The sequence below is a fragment of the Oryzias latipes genome, chromosome 13 (genome assembly GCF_002234675.1).
Source record: "Oryzias latipes chromosome 13, ASM223467v1".
Lineage (NCBI taxonomy): Eukaryota > Metazoa > Chordata > Actinopteri > Beloniformes > Adrianichthyidae > Oryzias > Oryzias latipes.
In genome coordinates, this window is record NC_019871.2 from 2,935,909 (window position 1) to 2,957,909 (window position 22,001).

At 44.4% G+C, this 22,001-nt stretch overlaps 1 protein-coding gene across 4 annotated transcripts; it reads right to left on the bottom strand.

Moving 5' to 3' along the window:
* Positions 1 to 173: 173 nt before the first annotated feature.
* LOC101159122 (transmembrane protein 91) lies at positions 174 to 21,320 on the bottom strand. 4 transcript variants are annotated; one of them, XM_004075475.4, is made up of 4 exons: positions 21,112 to 21,320; positions 9,985 to 10,939; positions 4,131 to 4,277; positions 174 to 2,801 (listed from the first exon to the last, which is right to left on the bottom strand). In XM_004075475.4, the coding sequence occupies exons 2-4, from the start codon at positions 10,417 to 10,419 to the stop codon at positions 2,646 to 2,648; spliced, it is 738 nt and encodes a 245-aa protein (XP_004075523.1). In that variant the 5' UTR covers positions 10,420 to 10,939; positions 21,112 to 21,320; the 3' UTR covers positions 174 to 2,645. The 4 variants fall into 4 exon arrangements, with proteins under 4 accessions (XP_004075523.1, XP_020563683.1, XP_020563682.1 ...); XM_020708024.2 differs by lacking the exon at positions 21,112 to 21,320 and adding an exon at positions 20,306 to 20,592; XM_020708023.2 differs by lacking the exon at positions 21,112 to 21,320 and adding an exon at positions 13,273 to 13,767.
* Between the last annotated feature and the right edge of the window lie 681 nt (positions 21,321 to 22,001).

Below are 22,001 nucleotides of genomic sequence, written 5' to 3' on the forward strand. Positions count from 1 at the left end.
CTACATTTCTTTTCAAAGGTGAGTCGAGCTTTCAGCCAGAGAGCCTCAGAGAGGATCTTCCAGTTCCACAGAGACTCCAAACCCCTCTGATGGACACACACTTTCCCCTTCATAATTCTACGTTTGTGTACAAATCCTGGTCTGGTTTAGTTTGGACAGAAAACAGTCCTACAGGAGTTTTCATTGTGGTTTATTGTTGATTTTTCACGTTAACATTCACACGTAACTAAAGGAATGAACCCTGGAAACGGGTGAACCGTATTTTTAGAGGTTCTGATGATCCAAAAATAAAGTTCCTCCGAACGCTTCAAGGCTGCAGCCCTGAGAGCGGTGTGGGCGTGTCCTCAGTGCTACGGAGGGGCAAAAGGGACAAAATGTAAAAATACTCCATTTAGGAAATATGTCATCAGCTTTGGGGATCAGTGTAGTTACAACATAGACATATTTGGCTGATTTCATTTTTTTTGCTTTGTGCAGTCATTTAAATATGAAAGTTAGTGGGCGGGGCTTACGATGACATGGCTTTGGTTTCACATTTTAAACTTTGAGAAAACGTTCATCCTGAGCCTTTTATTTTAAAATTCTTTTTCGCCATGAGCGATAACCTCAGGCCCGTGAGTCTAACCGCCAGTCCAGGTGCGTCCAGCCAATAAGGACGTGCCAGAGCAGCTAACGTTGGTAAACGAGCAGGAATGCGGCCCTCTGAATCACATTAGTATCATCCTGTCTGAGGCACATCATAGGCAGGCCAGTTCACCAGATGACCACTAGGGGGCTTCTTAGAAAAGAAGGTCCAATGAAAAACAGACACGTAAAGTCACTCACTACTTACTCCACTGTCAGGCACTCGCCATTTTATTTTTACTGTCTATGAGATCTGGACTGAGTGACTCCTCCCCCCCGATGTTCCAAAAAGGAAGTACCTGCTGGTTCCAAGAAGCCAAACTCCCGCAGACTTCTATAGAGAAAAAAGCAGCTGTTACCCCGTCTATTGGTCAGAAGAACTTGTCTTACTCTACATTTTCAAGCTTGAGAATACTCAATTTTTCATGATCTGATGCCTCAATAAAAGTAGGTGGGGCCTGCTGGCCCCAACATTTAAAACCTTTGTCAGATTTCGTGTAGGGGTGTGGCCTTCCAACAAGCTCACTCCTGATTGGTGAGAGTGGTTGCCATGGTGGTTGGGTTAGTCTATAGTGGCTGCCACCGTGCAGAAATTAAAATGGGGTTTGTGCTCGGCTGGAATTCTGACACTTTCATTTATGGGAATAGAGCTGTGAAAGATCTTGGAACCAGATGTGCACCGGTTTGACATTTCACACCAAGCCTCTTCCAGCTGTGAGCTCCTGCGCTAGTATCGGGAACGCTGTAAGGGCGTTCAAGAATGCCCGCGTAGCACGTTCCTGAACGCGCATCACATGCCCGGTGTGTCCGTATCATAGAACGTCACAAGTGCTGCTGACATTTAAGCTTCTCTGTCTCGTCACATTCCCACAGAACATTCAATTAATAAATAAATGAGATTTTTAGTCCAAATTGAAGCCATTTAAGTTCATGGCTTGATCCCATCTTGTCACTTTTCACCCTCCATGCAGTCGAGGTGGTCAGGAGAGCCGGCCGCCGTGCGCAGCGCTCTGGTGGGGTCCACACACAGATACCACAGGTGCACATGACAGCACGGTGACAGTTAGCAGTTTTTGTGGGGTAACAGAAAATAACCGACTAAGCGTGGACTCTAAAAAACTGTACAGCTAAATAGAAAAGGTGGGCTCTCACCTCTACCGGGTCCTGTGTATTTGCTGGAGTTGTCCTACGTGCTTCAGCTTATGGCACATTTCAGGTGGAATCAAAGTGACTTCGCTGTCATCTGAGCTGCTCCTGCATGAATTTGGGGGCAGATGACAGATGAGAGCGAAGCGGGAAGCAGGCCTGCACAGAGGCCTTCTGCAGGTTCTGCACGGTTCTGCAGGAGGAAACCCATGAATCTGAGCTCACAGCTCAGCGGCAGATGTTCATCTTTACGCCTTGGCACGGTTCCTCAGAGATCTGCCTCCTCCCTGTCCAATCTTTTCTTCAATTTCTTCTACATTTTTTTCATATTTTTCATACAAAAATGGCACTCTCGTTAATTTTAATCGCTTTTTTTTCTTAAGGATGTAACTTGGCATAAACGGTGGTGGCGTTTTTTTCTTCCTGCAGGTAAACAGTAAGTGGGGCTGTGACTTTAAACTGGGATGAGCCTTCAGGAGGTTCAGCTTGACCGGAGGAGAAGTTCATCATCTTCATCTTCCTCCTGGAAAGTGACAGTGCCAGCCAGGTCCAGCGGGATCGTCGTCCTTGTTCTGACCCTCATGAAAATGTGCAGACTCCATCTCCCAGGTAGACACCCCCCCCCCCCCCCCCCCGCGCGCTGTCCCTTCGCCTCTCCGTCATCCTTCCTTCTCAGGAAGCTTTTTTTCTTTTTTTTTGGTTCTTGAACTTCAGTTTTGGCTAAAATGTGATGCACGGGTCCACGGACAGAAGCTTCTACATGAAGTGATGGGGAAGGAGCTGCCCACAAAGTCACGCCGAAACCAAAGACCGGCCATCCGCGTGGCGTGCTCGCAGGTGCTCATCGGGGCTGTCTTTGGGGGCCAAGCGGCCTCTTACGGCGGCTTTCCAGACAGGTAGGAAATCAACGCGGCGATGGCACAGATGTAGGTGATGACTCCAAACACGATGGAGAGCACGGAGAGCCACAGAGCCTGGCGGGAGGCAGCGTTGGCGCCCTGAAAATCCCCCTGAGCGGATGCCTTGTTGGTCTGGAGAGAAGATAGAAAGATTAGTGGCTTAAAAATCAGGAGAGAGGAGCGTTTGTCATCGTCCAGCGTTGTCGCTGGCTTATGCTTTTCTCATCCACTCAATCTGCCCGCTCGCTAAGCCTCTATTATGTTTTATCTCTGAAGCGCACGCCGCGGCGGCCGCTGCCTTTCAGCCTGACCTCTGCCTGGGCGGCTCTTCAGGATATTGGAAATCTATCACCTTGAGTTTTTCTCGTTATGGCTTTAATTAGGCCTTAATGAAGGCCATTGATCGCATCCGAAGGCCTTTCAAGATGACTGCTGGGTACCTTTACAAATAAGTTAACTGATTATTGTTCTGCCTGTGTCGAGTCATGACAGAGGTGTTCAGGAGGTTTTGTGGTGACTCATTATTTTTAATTCTGTTTTGAATAAAATCATCACTTTTTATGCCTCTATTATGTCCATTTAACTTCAAAAACGTTGAAATGCGGATGAGCATCAAGTCTGAGCTGCTCTGATGTTGAGCTGGAAGAGAAAAGAGATATGATGCTAAAAACAACGAACCGGTGATGGTAAAAGGTAAATGGCGTATACTTATATAGCGCCTTTCTTCCTACAAGGACAAAGCGCTTTACAGTCACACACCCATTCACCCAGTCACACACATTCACTCACACATTCACACACTGGTGGCGGCTCCGCTGCCAAACACAGGCGCCCGCCTACCACCAGAGGCAAGGTGGGGTTCAGTGTCTTGCCCAAGGACGCTTCGACTCATGGGCGTGCAAGGCGGGAATCGACCCTGCAATCTTACGATCATGGGTCGACCGCCCTACCGCTGCACCACGGCCGCCCCTAACGTCACTAAATAAATGATGTCACTAAAGACACAAAGACACAACGTCTTAAAGGTCAAGCTTTTCTCTCTCCATCCTTTGATTTGTTTGTTAAAAATCATTAATCATTATGATTTTTAAAAGGCAAAGGAAATTATGACTTTTAAAAAAAGTGAAAGTTTTTCTTTATTTCAGTAAAAATAAAACGTAAAAATTGACATGTTTATGCATGAACTGCTTTTTACAGGAAAATGAATAGATCTGTTTTGGGCATGAAAAGTGCTCTTTTTTTTTTTAAATAAAGTTTGATGAAGATTGAAATTATTCTCCTGGAAAATCCAAACAGAGGAGCAGCAGGAGGGACTCGTGACTCCGACTGACAGAACAAACCTTTTTGATTGAAAACTCCCTGCTGTGGACAAAAATGCAATCATTTCCTCTGATGTGGTTTGTGTTTGATTTGTCTTTCAGGACTGTGTGTGTGTGTGCGTTTGTGTGTTTGCGTGTCTACCTTCTGTGAAAGGTAGAAGGCAGCGATGCCCAGAGGCCAGAAGCAGCAGAGCATGGAGAAGAAGGCCAGACCCAGGTAGTCCTGAGGGATCATCAGAGGGAAGTTGCTCTCGCTGTCTGTGTCACTGAAGTCATCAAAGGAGGAGTCCTGGGATTCAAACACAGACCGCTTTCAGGCCCTCAAACACACTTTGACCTCTAGACGCGCAAACCTTTGTTTGCTAATGTTCCTGGCCGTCCACTCTGACGTCCGCTTGTGCAGCAAGAGCAGATCCTTCACAGCTTTTTCCTCGTTCAAATAGAAAAGAAAGAAAATGTAAAGAAGCCCCTAAAGGCGGCTGAGTAAATGAAATCTGTGGAAATCAGGTCCTGGCGACATGATGTAACTCTGCAGGAAACCCCAGGAGGACGAGCATCTCTGCAGACAAACGGGAAGCTTTCTGATCTGCTGCAGGTTCTTCTGCTCAAAGGCACTTCAAGAACCCGCAGCTACTAATGTAAACTTACAGGGACAGGCTAAAAAAACCAACATAAAACACTGGAAATGAGCTCTGAAGAATGAAGCCCAGCAGATAGAATCTGCACACAAAACAGCGTGAAGAAAGAAAATCTGCTTTTTGGAACACACAAAACATTACGTTTTTTAATAGTTGGGTCATTTTAAGTTCAGGTTAAACTAGATTTTTATTCAGAAAAATAATAATAATTAAAAACACGAGTGAAGTCACAAGTTATGCAGAGATGGGTGAGGATTCAGAACAGAAATCAGTGTTTTTTAGTCTTTGGGTGTCATCTATGCAGAGCTCAGCTGCTGTATCCATTAAAAAATATTCAACTTTTTAGTTCACATTTAGATATATCTTGTAGTAATATAACAAATAAAAAAAATCTATACGTATGAATTGGTTTTATATTGTTTAAAATATGTTTCGATGCTAATTTTACGTTTCTTACATTATTTTTTTTGTCTTTTTTCATATTTCTAAAAAATGTTTTTATCTTTCATACCCCCGCACCAAAGAACTTTTCACTTTTATTATTATTTCAAATGACTTAAATGTTTTCGTAAAACTAAATAATTAAATTTTTTTTGGTTCTTTCTTTAAATTTGTCTTTTTTAATTCAGTTAAAAGACATAGTGTATTTATAGTTTTTGATTTAATATTATTATTTTATTCTTTGTGTTTTGCTTTTATGTACAAATTCTTCCTCCGTTAATCTAAACAAATCAAGTTTATAATTACAGTAATGTTTAAAAGAGACAGAAACAACGGAAACTCATACATTTTCCTTTAGTGTAAAAATAATTAACGAGCATAAGAATATAATTTAGTCTTAATATGATGAATATTTTCAGCCTTTTTTTTTTTACTTGTGGTTTCAGTGGTTTGAGGCAGAAAAAACAAATACTATTTAAAGCAGATTTTTTGTATTTCCGATGTAAATTTAAAAGTGTGTTAAAGGTGAATTACTTTTTTGGCCCTGTGAGTTTTTAATTTGCTTCTTTACTTTTATTATTCAAAGTTTCTGTTGGATTTTCTGGGCTTTCAGAGTTCTCATAAGCAGCAGAGCAGGCGTTGCATCTAACAAGATTACTTCCAATAATACTCAGCACACAGGCGTGTGCGTTTCATGGTGATAAGTAGGCAGGTAATCCATCTGCAGACAAACGCTGCGCTCAAATAAAAAGTTAATCATGTGAGGAAACTCTGATCATCCCTCTTTGTGCATAATTGATCTGCTCCACAGCTGGAGCTCATGGCAGAACAATGTTCAGCAAATGAGATTCTAAGGATCTGAGGCGACGCGGAGGAGGAGAAGCTGTGAGGTTCGATCACTCCTCTCTTGTTGATGTGGAGCAAACCAACCCACTGCTTTAGGACTCAGTCCTAAATGTCCTTAATGGGTGGATTCGGGCGACCTGCAGGTGAGAAACGGCTAAACCAGCACAAAGAAAAAATCAACGTTGAGGACCACTCGGTGAGCCAGTAGAGCCAAAAATGCACATTTTTACTACGGGCATGCTGCCGGCGACACGGAGCAGTGAACACGCAAGTGTAAGTAAGGGGTAAGGAAGCGTGTTATGCGCATGCATGGTTCATTTTTTCGGAGTGTTTTTTTATGGTGATAGGTTCAACCTTATTATTTTGTGCATGCCCTGTAATGGATTGCCAGCACCCACCCGTAAAGACATCCAGGACTGAGGAATCTGTTTGTGCCGTTCATGTGATACGTGCGTGCTCCTCGTGTGCAGCCTGACTGTTAGAAAAAAGCTAATTAGACAATCAGAGTGCAGTTTGTGTGGACGGGCATTGAAGGGCCAGTACTCCCACCTTACTAGTGACCAGAGTGTGGCAGTACGAAAATGTATGCAGTGGCGGGTTTTTGAAATGGGCGACATGGGCGGTCGCCCAGGGCAGCATTTTCCAGGGGGCGGCACGGTCGAGGGGAAAAAAATCATTCAGTATTTCCTTTCTGTGATGTGAATAGCGGAGCACCTTCATTCTCGTTATCTGAAGGTTTCATTTTAAACGTTAAACAGCGCCCTCTGCTGCATGACAGTCCTATAAGCTGTAAGAATTTACAAGCCTCAGTTGCATTTTTTTAAAACTTGTATGTTTGAACAATAAAGTAAACCATAATAAGCAAATGTATATTTCTGGGTCCTAATATGGGGGGTACCGAGGGGCACTACTGATGTGTCTCGCCCAGGGCGTCATTTGTGCCAGAATCGCCACTGACTGTATGTCACCCGTACGTCATAGGTGTGTAACGTCCATTAGCTTTACAAATACATCACGATAAAGTCACCACACACACTGCGCCCCTTGGGGTGGCCGTACGAGCCTCAAAGGAACTGCATGACACACGGTGCCCCTCTTCTGCTACCTTCACACCAAGAAAGGGACTCGAGAATACACTTAGCAAATGGTGTTCACACTGGACTGTTGCTACCCAATGCTAGCGCGGGTACCTTCAGTTGGAAGAGGCTTGGTGTGAAATGTCACGAACTTGCTCCAGGCTTTCTCTTTCACAGCTCGTTTCCGATAAATGAAAGATTTGGTGTCGTAAACGCACAAACCGCAGTTATTAATTTCTATGATCCATTCTCAAACCTCCGTGAACTTTTGGGGACGTCATCCATTTGTCACGACCAATCCGAGTCACTGATTGCTCAAAGTTTGACTTGGTTTAACTTTTAGCGCGTTTTTGTACGTAGAGATTGAAAAAAGTCTTAAAAATGTGCGTAGCTTTGCAAGGGGTTAAACCGTTGCGCTATCCTAGGCCCTTTAACACTGGGAGTTGGGTCATCTAGACCCACTGGACAGTGCTCTGAACCTTGTTTCTTCAATGATTTGTGATCTTCACTGGTGTCCATGGATTACATGAAAACTTTCCACCTTTATCCACCTTTGTCATTGTGACGGAGCGCCTATAGATGCAGTCACCTGCGCACACGCACACACAAACACAAAAGCATACACACGCAGTTTTTCCACACATATTAACCTCTCACCGCATTTTCAGACGCTGTGTCACGAGGCAGGCGCTCCTTGGGTGGGTTGTGTTGAGGGTGCACACTCAATGCGCTTTACCGGGAGCCGTTAAGGACCGCGAGTTTCAAACGGAGGCGACACCTGATCAGCTGTGTTAAGACGCGACCGGCAGCAGTGGGCGGAAATGACGTCATCACACAAATGGGGGAAAAACAAATTATTCATGTAAATATATTATTTATTATTGTTTGTAGCATTTTGGGATGGAGGGATTTATTCCTAAATGGTTTGGAATTATTCTATGTTTTTTTTAATTTTATTTTCTTTGTAAATAGGTGGCAGAAATTGCCAGAATGACAAGCAAAGGACTAATCAGAGGAATATGCAGAATCCAGCCTAATGGGAGGGGCGTAGCGTATATAAGAGGGAGAGGTTAGTTGCCGCGGGCGGGCAATGAGGGAAGACATGGATGTGCTCCTCTCCTGTGTAGTGCTGTTCAAACTATGTAAAATTTCACTGAGGATTATTGCACTTGGGGAATTGTGGAGAAAAATAAACCAGTTGCAATTGGAACACGACTGCCTGGATCTGTGAAACACCCATCCTCATCACAGTCATGGTAGGGCGAACACGTCAATGTAAGGATCGGGTCATCTGGACCCAATAGGATAGCACAAGGGTTATGCGCAGAAACCCCCAACCTGCATTTATGTGTGTTATCGTGGACGTTTCATTGGAAGTGGGTGTTTAAGACGCAGCAGCTCCTTGGTACAACCCTCCATCAGCCGGGATACCCAAAAGCCCAGCGCACCTGTATGGGTGCATGTAGGGCACCTTGACCTGCCTTTAAATTTCCCAAACAACCAAAAGTGAACACGTGAAGGACATGTCGGAGTTCTCCTTTCCTAGAGCAAAAAACAGCCCCAACCCCCAAACGACTGCAGGAGTGTTATTTTCTCCTCTGCAGCAGAACAGCTTTACGTAACCTGACAGTAAGCCTCCAGTTGCCGCCTGCATTTGACAGAACTGCTCGTCTGCCTATTTTAGGATGAGCACTGAGGATGTGAAGGATGGATTTCAGGCACCTTTTCTCCAGAAAAGTTCCACAACATTTACAGACATGGTCCAAACAGAGAGCATCGGGATCAAGATAACCAGAAAGGACATTGATGTTTCTGAGTCCAGAAAGCTCCATTGGTGGTTGATGTGGGTGAAGCTTCAGGAAACGGGGCTCAGCCCTGATCATCACCAGATTCAGTTGCTCAAGATATTTTAAGTCAAAATACAAATTGACGCTCGAGTGGCATTGTATGGCCTGACTAGTCTGACTACTCACCACCGATGCATGTGACAAATTAATTAAAAAAAAAAAATTTTTCACAACGACAGCTTTTCTGGTTGTTTTATCTCCATAGCAACCATTTGATTTTTGGGTCTCCTGAAGGTGACAAATGGATCGATGTCATTTTTAAAAGAATCTGCAAAAATAAATTTTTGGATTTCCTTGGCAACTGAAGTTTTTTGTCAACCGCGTCCACATTCCTAATGTGTGATTCATGTAATACATTTTCCCAATATTCCGGTAAAAAATATGAACATAGGAACAGAGGGGCGCCACTTCTGCAAACTCCCTACGCAAACGCAGTTTAATGTCAACAAACTTTCAAACCAACATTTGTTCTCAGGTAGCTTCCCGATGATGCTCGAGGTGTAATGAGGCAGTAAAACCATAGGGCAGGGATGTCAAACTCAATTACAAAGGGGCCAAAATCCCATACTTTAGGTTGAACGGGATAAACATCTACTAAACACGCTAAAATTTAAATTTGAGAACATTTTCAAATGTAACTTTTTAATATGAATAAAAACACTCAGGAATATTATTCCAGAATAAATCAACTTAAACCTTAAATAACTTATAATATTTTTCTCTCCATAAAAAATATTTATAGTCAAAATTATGCAAGTTAGAAATAAAGTAAAATTTCCCATTTTGCCACAATGTAGCAGTCAAAATTTTCACTCAAATTTGCCGTTCAGGACTGCTGCAGGACAGAATAGAGCCTAAAAGAGTTCAAAACTAAGGACTGGAGAGAACTTTATCCATAAACTCCATCCCGTGATGAGAACAATTCATGAAAATTCACTGATAAATACAAAGTGTGCTAAGAAATAAGATGATTCCATGGATCTCAAACACTATTAGCATTTGGTGGACAAAAGCTTTCTGGATACGTTTTGCAGAAGAGCAAACTTCTGCCCCTTTTTCCAGCTCCTCGCTGCTACTCCTTTGCCTCTCCAGGAGCTGCCCGGCTCTGCCTAAAGGATTTAAAGCTTCATGTGAGCGGCGGGACTTACGTCAGAGTCAGGAAGCAGGTCGTCCTCGTCGTCCATGCTGTAGGACACGCTGCGGAAGTCCTGCGCCTCGGCCAAAAGCTTCCTCTCCAGGGCGGGGTCGGGCCGGATGTCAACGAAGGTGGTCTCCAGGTAGTCTTTGCTGAGCACGGGGTTGGCACTGCCCCAGATGGAGGCTGCGGGGTAAAAGGACTCCAGGGTGCGGGGTAAGGAGCAGGGGTCCAACAGCTGCTGCTCCTGAAGATCCAGAGGATGCCCACAGAAGCTCTTCCACGCTAAAGGAGGGTAGGCCTTGTCCTCCTCACACTTCACCAGGAGGCTCTTGATCCGGCCCCCTGGGTCCTGTCCCGGTCCGGTCCCCGACCCGGGCACAGAGGCCCAGCTGTTGTCAGGTGTTTCTCCCAGAAGAGGGTGCTCCAGCTCATCCACACCATCCATGTCCTTCTCTGAAGAGCAACCGCACGGGACTCCACCACATCAACGGGCAGGTGTAATCGTCAAATCGGTGGTCTGAAGGGCGTGCAATCGGTTTATGCAAAGGCAGCTGCTTTGCTGGTTTTAGGGATAATCCATCTTTAATCCCATTCTTTCATTTTTCTGTTATTGCAGGGCTTCATCCACGAGACAATGGAGAACGCCCAGTTCACGGGAACCTGAACGGTCTGACGGGAACCTTCTCCTGGACGCTGTGAGGAGTGGGCTGACCCTGCATCTCCTCTCAGACCCCGACGGTTCCGGCTTTTCTGATGGATGACTGGACGGATCGGCTGTTTCCGTTCTGGCTCAAGCTGCCAGGATCTTCACGGGGGGCCGAAGAAAGCTGCGCTCCACGTTTCTTCTCCAGAGGAAGCAGCCAGCGACCCCGGCTGGACCTGAAGCTTCACACAAAACTCACTGAACTGTTTTGGTTCTTGTTTTCTCTGACGGCAAACAGGCTTCTGTCGTCCAACCAGGAGATCTGTTAAGAGAAGAACAAGGTCACACAAAATGTTTAGACTTCCCAACCTAAGTGAAATATTTTCCTCACTGGATCCAGAAATCTGAACCCCATAATCTGGAGCCTCCATCCCCGCAAGCATCTCTAACCTTCTTCAGCAGCGCTCTGCCATTCCACTAACTGCTCAAGTCCTCAAAGGACTGAATGTGCAGAGTTATAATTAGCTCATTTATTCAGTTTCTGCCACCCCGGCGAAAATTCCCACTCCGAGACCGCGAGCTCGGATGCGCTTAGTTAATGAGAGGGGATCTGAAAGGCTGCCTGTCCTGATTACCCCCCCCCGTGGGATTCAACGGCTTTTCGTGCTGATTGTCAACTTGTTAACACACAAGTGTGTAACAGTAAAGCATGTGAGCAGATGACTCCTCCTCATTCCATCACCTCAAATGGTCTATTGACCACAAACGCTGTTCAAAGGTGAAGCATCATGGGAGATCAATGCCCACCAGCAATGTCTGATTTCATCACATCCCTCAGGATCTGCTCTGATTGGTCCAGTTCCAGCTGAGTCAGCGATACACGCCGGGCTGTTTGGTCAGAATCTCCCAAAAGCAAGAAACATAAAGATATAAAAGCTCGCTTTCATTTGCTAAAAGAAAAAAGTTCACGTCTGCACTCCTCTGCCTCTGTCCCCTAAACGTTCAGTTATTCCTAAACTTTTAAATGACAGCACAGTTTTAATGTTCACCCACTCAGTTCCTAAATACGCCCGCTTAGTTGTCTTTACGCCCTTTCAATTATTGGCAGGTATGTAATTCCATACTATTTCTTTAATAAAAAAATTAATCTGCAAATTGGGTAAAAAAAAATTGTCTTTCCAAACTAAGATTGTGTTGCTACTAAAAAACGATCTTGATACAATTATGTTTTTCTTGCAAAACAGAAAATAAACACTAAAAAGTCCACAGTTAAAAACAACACTTTTTCTGGAAGATTTTTTATTTTTTATTCTGGAGGGGATAAAAGCATAAATTGGGTTTAACGAAACCACTACAATCTAAAAATTAACCCAAAAATATGTCCAACAAGAGAAACTCAAGAATTGGGTTAAAGACGAGTAAAACTATTTGTCTTAAAAGCACAGCCTTTTTACTGCCACCTCGATGGAAATGCAGTTTTTAACACGTCTTTGTAGCATTTTTCTGAATTATGGAGGACACATATTGAGTATTTTTTATCCAAATGAAATTTTGCTCCGTTTCTTGCGTTAGTCGTTGAGTGTTTCTGGCTGATCGGTCTTTACGTAAATTCGATTTTGAGCTGTTCATAATTGTTTGGTTGGTTGAGAATTACGCAGTTTATGCGTATTTTCGGTAGTTTATTATTCCATAAATCTTATGCAGCTGTGAGGGATTTCTGCAAGATGCACACGCACATGTGTAGCTTTCCACGGCCGTTCCACGTATGTCTAAGCGACTTTATAGGCATGTACCACCGATGTATAACTTTTATATCACGTCTACGGCACACTTATCACATTGAAATAACGTAATTGATGCACGAATCGCTAATAAATTGCATGTAAACAGCGTAATAATCACGCATGGTTCATGTTCTTCGATGGTTTACGTCTTCTCTGCGTGCTTTATTCGTACTTCTTCCATGTTTTAACGTAACGAACACAACTTTTCACACTTTTTTCTACTTATATTGTCACGTATGACCAATTTTCCTCCATGCAATAAGCACAAGAACTGACATAGGGACTTTGTGACACGGTTTTTAGCAACAGGGAGGGGAGGTTTCTCTGCCCACTTTTTAGAGACGCAAATTTCTTTTTTTTTTTAACGTGTCGTCATCTAGAAGACACAAACTTCTAATGAACTGCTGCCGCCCTGCAGAAACTGTGTCCTAGAAAGGGCCGCGGACTTTCAGATTTTGGCTAAAAACAGCTTAATCGTAGTTAAAAGACCACTGGGAACGCTTTGAAAATAGATCAGAAGAGGAGCAGAGTGGGAGCTGAAGATTCAGTTTCTGCAGTGCAGAGAGCAGCAAAGATCCTTTTCAAAGAGCAAACATTTCTAATATCAGAAAAGTCTCGTGGCTGACGGCGCTTTTCTCTAATGACGCCATCATGAGAGATCGTCGAGTCTCAGGAAAAGAACAACTGAGATCCTCAGGAGGCGACTTACTGCTTTGTTCTTCCAACTCCTCTCAATGTAAAGATCAAAAATGACGAGAAAGACAAACATCTACAGAGAACATCGAGAGCAGACAAAGGGAACCAGCCGGAAAAAAATAGACGTTTACATTTAGATTCCCTGTCTCCAACCAGGACTGACTGGAAAATATACCTCAGAGCCTTTATGCTGAGATGCAAACAATCCAAACTGTCAGGAGTAAAAGACTAAAATACAGAAACAGATGCAGAAACTCTCATAAACTCAGAAGGACAAACAGCTGAAGTTGAACACGTCACCACCCATTACACCTTTGACCTTCTCCAATCGATCTGTGCCGCCGTAAATGTCCACAGGCTTAAATATCAATTACTGCTGTTCTTTTACATGTACATTATGATTTGACCCCATTTTTAATGTTGATATACTTCTAATTCTCATGTTTGTTGCTAATTTCTCTTTGTTTTTATAGGGAGACACATGGACCACCTGTCCAGGGACAACAGATGAAAATCTGGTTCATTTAAAGTGGAATGTCAAATAAACTAACAAAATAAATACATTAAAAAACTGCAGAACCGTCAAACAATGAAGCCAATGCAATCGCCGTCACCTGAAACCAGACTAAAGGCAAACGAGTGAAGAACAGCAAACAGAAAACTCAACAAAACCCTCACAAACACAATGAACAGCTTCTTGGCTGTAGAATAGAAGCTAAATTAGAAATTCATGTTTCAATTTTCCTTTTTTGCTTGCTTTATCTCAAAAAAAAAAAAAAAAGAAATTGGAGAAACTTGTAAACAATGACGGAAAATCTAAACCCACAGAAACAGACTCAAAAATAGCTTCTTTGCCCAGGCAACAACCCTGCTAAACTCCAAAATGCGCTGTTAAAAATTGCCACAGCACATGCCAATGTATGTTTATATATGAAAACATGTAGGTAGGCATTAGTACATCTGTGTGTACTAATGCCCGTGTAAACCTGTCAACACTTCCCCACGTCCATGCTGTTTTAGAACATCTGACATGTTTATCCCTTGTTCTATCTTAGATGGTCCCCCCCCCCCCCTTCCATTGACGTGTTCTCCCTACCATGACAAAGGTGGATAAAGGTGGAAAGATTTCATGTAATCCATGGACACCAGTGAGGTTGACAAATCATTGAAGAAAAAAGGTTCAGAGCACTGTCTAGTGGGTCTAGATGACCCAACTCCCAACGTTAAAGTGCCTGGGATAGCACAAGGGTTACACCTATACATAATTATGCACATTTTCTTTGTACATATTGACATGTTTTAAATTAGACTTTGTTAGATTTGTTTTTTGCACTTAAATGGAGATTACTGCAATTTCATTGTCCAATTGGACAGTGACAATAAGGCATATCTATCCATCCATCCATATATCTAGATTCTAGAACGTCATTTTGAAGGAAAATGTGTTCCTGAAATCAAACTACTGATGCAGAAAAAGACGTTTGCTGGTCGTTCAAGTTTGAATTTGTTCAGTTTGAAACACAGTTGTGCAAAAAGTTGATGAGCAAATTTGTTTTTATGAGAAAAACTTAAAGAAAAAAACAGATAAAACTAACAGAAAGGAGATGAATTGATTCAGGAGAGCAGTGAACAGATGAGGAATGAACTCAGTCACATCCCAAAAACGTAACACATTCATTCTAAAGTAATTCCTTTATGCCAGAAAAAGATGATTTATGTTGTTTCGATGTCATTAAGTTTTAGGTTTTCTGAGATAAATCAGATTAACATCTAACCCTGACGAGCTGCGGTTGTTAAAGTCCCTCTCCAAACATCTATTGATCTATTTTTAAGGTGTTTAAAAATACTATGCTGTTTTTATCAAAATCCCAAAAAACCTTTTGCCTCTGATATGTGGGCAGGACCGTTGGTGCAAAGCAACCCCGCCCCCCTTCCTCTCCCCTTTGTTGAGAGAGAGCTCAGCGTATTTTCTACATCATGACTACAATCTTTTGAAACCGCTTTTTTTTTAAATCTGCTTCTGATTCTCAAGAACACGTTGAAAACACCAAAAACACGATTGCCATTGGAGTGGGTCTTTCATGTGTAAAAAAAAAAAAAAAACCCAGTTGATGCTTTGAGAAAACACAACAATCTGTTAGTTCGGCTGCTGCCGCTGAAGTTAGAAAAATAAAGAAATTGAAGCGCTTAAAGCTTAAAAAAGCTTCAGCTTTGCTGCATTTCTGCACTCATCGGTGCTCAGGCAGCCTCAGCTGCAGGAGCGGGCAGGTCATGTCTTCTCCTGTCCGATCGTTTTAACCACTGAAGCGGTGGTTCATGAGCAGCTCGGCTGCTGTTCTAACACAACCCTCAGCTGAGCAGCAAATGAGCCGTCCTTCCTCTGACAGACGAAAAAAAGAGACCAAAGTGGATCAAATGTGTACCAAATGATTGCAGAAGAATGAAGAAGACGAGCTGAAATGTTCATGATCTGGATGTAAAATGAATTTGCTCTCAACAAACGGGCGGTTTGGTTGTTTTTTTCACCTCGCTGACCTCCGGCGCAGCGTGACTCACTGCTATCCCCGCAGAAGCTCGTGTAAAGCCGACACAAAGATGAACACAACCAAAATGTTGTGTTTGGATGGAGGGCCTTATTTTTTATACCTCCTCTCAAGATGGTATAAGCCCCGCCCCCTGACCACAGGGAAGCTGCTGAGAGCGTGGACGGACGGTTGTCACGTCATTTCTGACAATGCTTTACTAAATACACTTTTGGTGACGCTGGACGTTCCAAACAGAAAACCGGCTGTCGGATTCAAACCGTAAACCAGGAAAAACGTCCCTTCAACAAACTTCCGGAGATCCAATCAAGAGCTTTTCTTCTCTGTGGACTCGTCACGTCAGTGACTCATCGCTCCAGAAAGCTGAGGAACAAAGAGTGGCGTTGGATGGCGCCGCGGAGGCCGGACCGGCGGAGGGATGGTTTCATGACGTCAGCGGCAGCAGGCCGCCTCCCTCTCCTTGCATCCCTGCAGCCTCATTCCAGGACTCAGCACTCAGCTTTATTACGCCCCCGCCTCCCTCCACCGCCACCCACCCACCGTAAAAAGACTTCTGTCAGCTCTATTATCCGCCCGCCTCCTTCTCTGATCCGGCAGAGCTCATAAAGCATCCAGTCAGGTGGAGGTGGAGGTGGAGGTGGGGGGCTTTCCAAGGACGCCTCTGCAAATCACCACTGACACTTTAACAGGAGGTCCTCCCCTCCGCTGCCGACTCCCCCCTCTCCTTTCAGCCGGCTGCTTCCACAAAGACGCCTCCCTTCCTAACCTTCCTCTCCTCCATAATCCAGCCGCACAAAAGCGCGTCTCCTTCTTGCTCCCATTTTATCCGACGATGACATGAAATGCAAAGCCGGAAATGTGCAACCAAAGGAAAAAGTTGCTGCTGAGTCCTAATGGGGATTTTCAGCGACTCTGCAGTCTCCTGTCAGCCTGTGAGCGCGTCCTCCTCCTCCTCCTCCTCCTCCTCCTCCTCCTCCTCCTCCTCCTCCTCCTCCTCCTCCTCCTCCTCCTCCTCCTCCTCCTGTGGCGTTTTAGCTGATACAGATCAAGGAGACCCAGGAAGAGCACTCCAGTCAAAGAAATAGGAGATATGAGTAAAAAAGAGATTTTGGAAAGGGCAGCGACGTCAAGAGTGAAAAACATCAATAACGCAGAGAGCGGCGTTGTCAGGCCCCCGGCCGCTTACACTTTGTTTTTTCAAAATGACGGCTTTTCTGTTGGTTTTATGGCAACCATATTATTTTTTGGTTGCCAGGGGGTGACAAACAGGTCCGTGTGATTTTGAGAACAATCGACAAAAGGACATTTTTGGATTTCCTTGGCAACAGAGGTTTTAGTTTGAATAAACCACGGCCACATTCCTAATATGGTCATATCGTCTGTCAAATCTTTACGTTCAGCTTGAGCCAAGGATTAATGTAATAAATGTTCACGATAATACGGCTAAAATAAATAAAAAAACGAGCGAGCAACGAGGGATGGCGCTTTAGCCAGCTCCCCACACTAACATTGATGAAAATCAATCAACTTTATTTCTGCCCATGTTTCCCAGTGTTGCTCAAGGAGTTAGGAAATGAAATCCTCAGGAGTTTAAAGTTGTTGCTGGCGCTAAAAAGGATTTTTTTTTAATTCAAGACCTCTTCAAAAGGTCAAAGGTCAACAAAAACAGACTTAACCTGGCAGTTCATGTGTGAAATTTTGTGAAGATCGCTCAAACAAAAGTTTGCTTTTGTGAGCCATTGGTTGTGTGGCCATCCCATAATAATATCAAAACTTTCCTTGATATCCCCAACACATGTATTTTAATTTTTTGAGCCAAATAAGAGATCTTGGCCCTTTTTTTTAATGATTTTGCTCGTTGTGATGTCATCCTTTTTTTGGGAGGGATAGAAAAAATTCCCTGGTTATTGAGGATGTGGCGGAGGCAACATTTTTTGCTCAGAGGCGCAGCAAAAAAAGAAGAATAGTGAAAAGTATGTGGTGGTCCCGCGGTCCAGGACAGTATCGATCTATGGGTTTGAATCCCCAGCCTTCCTCCTCTCCTCGCCTTGATCTGCGGAGCGACCGCTGAGAGCGGAAAAGATAAGCAAAAAAACAAGCAGGAACACAGAGCGCTCAAAGTAACAGCACGTTCCCATGGAAACGCGTTCGGCGGTCGCTGCAGGATAAATGAAGCTCCGGCTCATTTGCTTTCCAGCTCCGCTCCTCCGCATTCATTCCAGCATTCGCTGCGTCTTCTCATTCCTGCAGATTTTTTTTGAGAAAAAAAAAAAACAGCCAGATTTTCCAGATACATGCAGCCCCCCCCCCCTCCTCCACGGAGCCAGCCTGACATGACCCCCCCCCCCCCCCCTGCATGTAAACCTCCATTTCTTGCCCCACCTCACCTTGTTTCACACACTATAGGAGGCCGTCATGCCCCCCACACGACCACATCAAGCGTCACTGTTGCTAAAGCGCAGTGAGGACACCCCCCCCTCTCTGTATGGGGGGGTCACTGTACTGTAATGTGAGTCTACGGACATCGAGGACTGCCTGCAGCTCACCATGATCCGTTGTTGTGTTCGTTTGCATGCATGAGCGAGCCTTTCTGCTTCACTGACAGTCGGTCTGTGCGCTTTTCTGGGGTTTACATCCACGCGTGCGTGCATGTGTGCATGCATGCGTGCATGTGTGCACGCATGCATGCATGTCAGCTTCATGGCATGTTTTCATCAGAGCATCTCTGCTCTTTCGAAAGCACAGACACTCCTGGGGGTAAAGCCTGGTTCTTCTAGTGTGTTTTTCTTCTTCCAGATGTTTCAACCATTCTGGTCCGCAAACATTCAGCTTTTACTCCTGGTTTTGGTTACGATTTATGAAATATTAACGATCCACTCTGATGAAAATTGTGCTTTTAACGCATTCTTGTGGCAATTTTCTCCCGATGAAGGACATTTATTAAGATAATTAAGATTAAAACTGCAATCTGAGTATTTCTTTATTCAAATCGTTGTGAATCAGGAGCAGATGAAAAAATGCCGTTTGAAAAAGATCAGATTTGTAACGTAGGAAAAAATAAACTGGGCGGGGCCATAATGCTCCATTCTGATGCATCCACCTGCAGACAAATAGATCCAAGAACGTCTTTGTTTTCCTGGAATCTGGGTCTAAACTGTACGTCTGGATAGCGACAGTTCTGCTCGCCATTTTTGTTGCACAACTCAGCGATGGATTTCTGATGAACTCCAGAATCTGCGTCCCAGCAAACTAAATGATGGAAAGATCAATCCTTCTTGTTCAATGGAGGTTCTGGATCGCTTTAAATGAGGTTCTGGAGATGAAATCTGCAGCGATCTTAAGCTGAAAACCAGACCGTTTAATCAGATTTTGTTAGTATTGTGTAGCTGTTTCACACTTTCCTGTGTTTGTTCATTTAGTGACTTGTGTTGCTTTGCTATTTTTCGTCTATGTTGCACCTTTTGTTGCTCCTGTCAGTGTCTTCTTTTGTCTCCATCATCAGGTCACAGTCTTTTCTTTGACATCCTGACATTTCTTTTTCTCACAGCTCCTCTGTTTTTTTTCTTTCTTTGTTATGTTTTTCAGAACTTATTTTTTATTTGTAGCTCTGAAATGTAGAAAAATGAAACATATCTGACGAGTTGTTTAAAGACAGTTTTACATTTGAAATAGATCTGGGACCATCAATACAGAAGAAAATCTCATTTTTATAGTCCATATCTCTCTTCAGGAGCCTTTTAAAGACCCACTGCGATCCTCTTTTGATGTATTTTAAAGCATTCCCAGTGGTCTTTTAAACATGAAGAAATGGGACATGGTTTCTGCAGAGCGGCAGGAGTTGTGGGCGGGACTATTGGTGCCTAAGCCTTCCCACGCTTCCTATTATCCATCTGTTTACACGCTCTCCTGCTAGCTTACAGCCCCTCACAACCTAAACCTGACATAAACGGTGCAACAAAAATCAGTCTGGAATGGAAACTGAGTTTTCTGCTCCATCCTTGGAAAGTCCAGAAGAACCAAAGGTCCAGGTTCAGATGAACATCTGCTTGTTTGTTTTTAAATAAAAAATATCTTATAAACTCCTAATTTAACTACATTTGTGTGATTACTCTGAAGAGGTCTGAACATCTGAACAATGCTGCTACTAGAATGTTACACTGCTGTGTTTGGCCAGAAATTAAGAAAATTAAACGTTGTGATTTAACATGACAGAGGAAGAACCGGTCCACAGCATGACTTTGGGGAAAAAGCAGAACAATTCTTGCTTTAAACATGCAGTGAGGAGGTGAAGGTGCTCAGCAGATGAGCTGTTTCTTTTTTCTGTTCTGTTTAAAATCTGTTTTGGGCAAACAGCGCCCCCACACAGCGGCTACTGGAACTACACGAGGACTACAGATGGTTGTGTGCACTCTCGAGAGTGCAGTGTGAAAGCAAACTAAATACAAACCCTCCTCATGAGCAGACTTTGAGTTTCACATTTTTCCCTTTTTTAATGTAAATGTAACTCATTTTTCTCCGGAACTTGAAGCTGGTGGAAATTTGGTTTAAAAGAATCTGTTTGGTAGTGAGGAAGAAAAGCGCTGCACGCGTTCACACGACTTCAAACTACCTCAAAGATCAGAGTGAGCGGGTGTTTGTTGTATTGATCTGCATGGACTTTGTTACCTTTTGCATAAATCGTCGTTCCTGATTCAGTTACACTGGCTGCAGTGGCAAAGGTCAGACCTTCGGGAAACCCGACTAAATGGATGTAGCATCATCTCAGTAAATGGAGCTGAGCAGCACGTGTCTTTATGCAGCAGCTTTCTGCTCCAGCAGCATCCTCCTCCTCACTGGGGGCACGATGCGCAGCGTCCCTCCTCTCTCAGAGAAAAAAGTCCTGCTCTTAATTACGAACCGCCAGCGGCTGGAAATGTCCTTTTGGAAGCTCCCGGAGGTTTTTGTTGGTCCGCCCGCACGCTCGAAACTAAAGGCTGGTCCAATGTGTGCTCTGACAGATTGGGTTCGTGCCTTTGGAGAGTGTGTGCTCACAGAGCAAACAGCCGAGAAACACAGTGAGGTGTTTGCTCTGCTGCTGCTGCTGCTGTGACCCACAGCAGCAGCAGCAGCAGCTGCTGCTGTGGGTCACAGCAGCAGCAGCAGCAGCAGCAGCAGCAGCAGCGGCAGCAGCAGCAGCAGCAGCAGCTCCATTGCAGGAGGAAAAATAAATATTAAAAGCTGCTGAAAACAGCTGCTGCTGCTTTTGCAATCATGTTTTCATAGAAAAAATAAGTCTGAGCTGAAACTTCCTCACAGACTGCAAGATTTTAAACTTTAACTGAAATAAAAACTGAACTTGAGCTGAGATGTGTTCAATATTCTATCATTTAACTGAAAAAAATGAAAGGAAAAATCGGATTAAAAACCAGATTATCATCATTATTCCAGTGTCAGACCCCCTCCCCCTCCTCCCTCCTCCTCCTCCTCCTCACCTTAAGTCCTCGTTGCCCCGTGGGTGGGAGGGGGGACGCAGAGGTCCCACCGCTGCCTCCGTGCAGCAAACAGGCGCGCGCTCGTTCCGTGGGAGCTGCAGACGAAGTGGAACTTGTCTTCTCAGCTGCTCTCTCTAATGAAAATGTTCCACCTGCGCATCCTCAGTCAGTGCCGCATCCACGGAGCTCCCTCCTCCTCCTCCTCCTCCTCCTCTTCCTCCTCTCAGAGCGAGTCTTTCCTTAATTCCGGTTGCAGAGACTGAATCAACTTTCCACACAGAGCCTCTCTGCTCCTCTTCCTCTCCTCTTTTGTCCATCTGATCCTCCACCTCCTCTTCTTGTGGAGGATGGAGATCCGGGTCCTAAAGCCGCCGCTTTGGCGCCGTTCATCACGAGCAGAGAAACGGCGGAAGCGAAGCGGAGTGAAGCCGGTCTGCCTTTTCAACGCCTCTAAGAAGATTACCGGGCCAGAGCCCGAATTTGGGTCCAGATTAGGTTTGTGTTCAAGACTTGCGAGTTAAGGTCAACCGCTGAGTGAGTGTGCGCGCGCGCACGCTCGCAGATGCAGCAGGCGCGTGCGAATCCTCATTGTAAGGATTGAGCCTCACGTGCAACAAATACATGCGGGCGGAGTGAAAGTATGAGATGGAAAAAAATCGGGCTGATGCGCATTAAGCTCGAAAGTGGACAGAGGCAGCAATCCAACACAACCTGCAGGGGAGGGGGGGAGGGGAGTGATTATGCATTGACCCTGCGTGCGCGCGCGTGTGTGGTCCACTTCACCCTGTGACCCACTTTACCCACCAGTCCTCCAAGATGCAAAAACAAGCATCCCTCCTTCATCCCGCCTCAGGAGCAGCAATCCAGGGCTTAATTTGATAAACTGACCC

Coding starts and splice junctions, on each gene's coding strand:
- LOC101159122 (XM_004075475.4), bottom strand. CDS start 10,419: ATGGATGGTGTGGATGAGCTGGAGCACCCTCTTCTGGGAGAAACACCT. Junction 4,278..9,984: donor ACCTGCTTCCTGACTCTGAC/GTAAGTCCCGCC, acceptor TTTGAATCCCAG/GACTCCTCCTTTGATGACTT. Junction 2,802..4,130: donor CCTTCTACCTTTCACAGAAG/GTAGACACGCAA, acceptor TCTTCTCTCCAG/ACCAACAAGGCATCCGCTCA.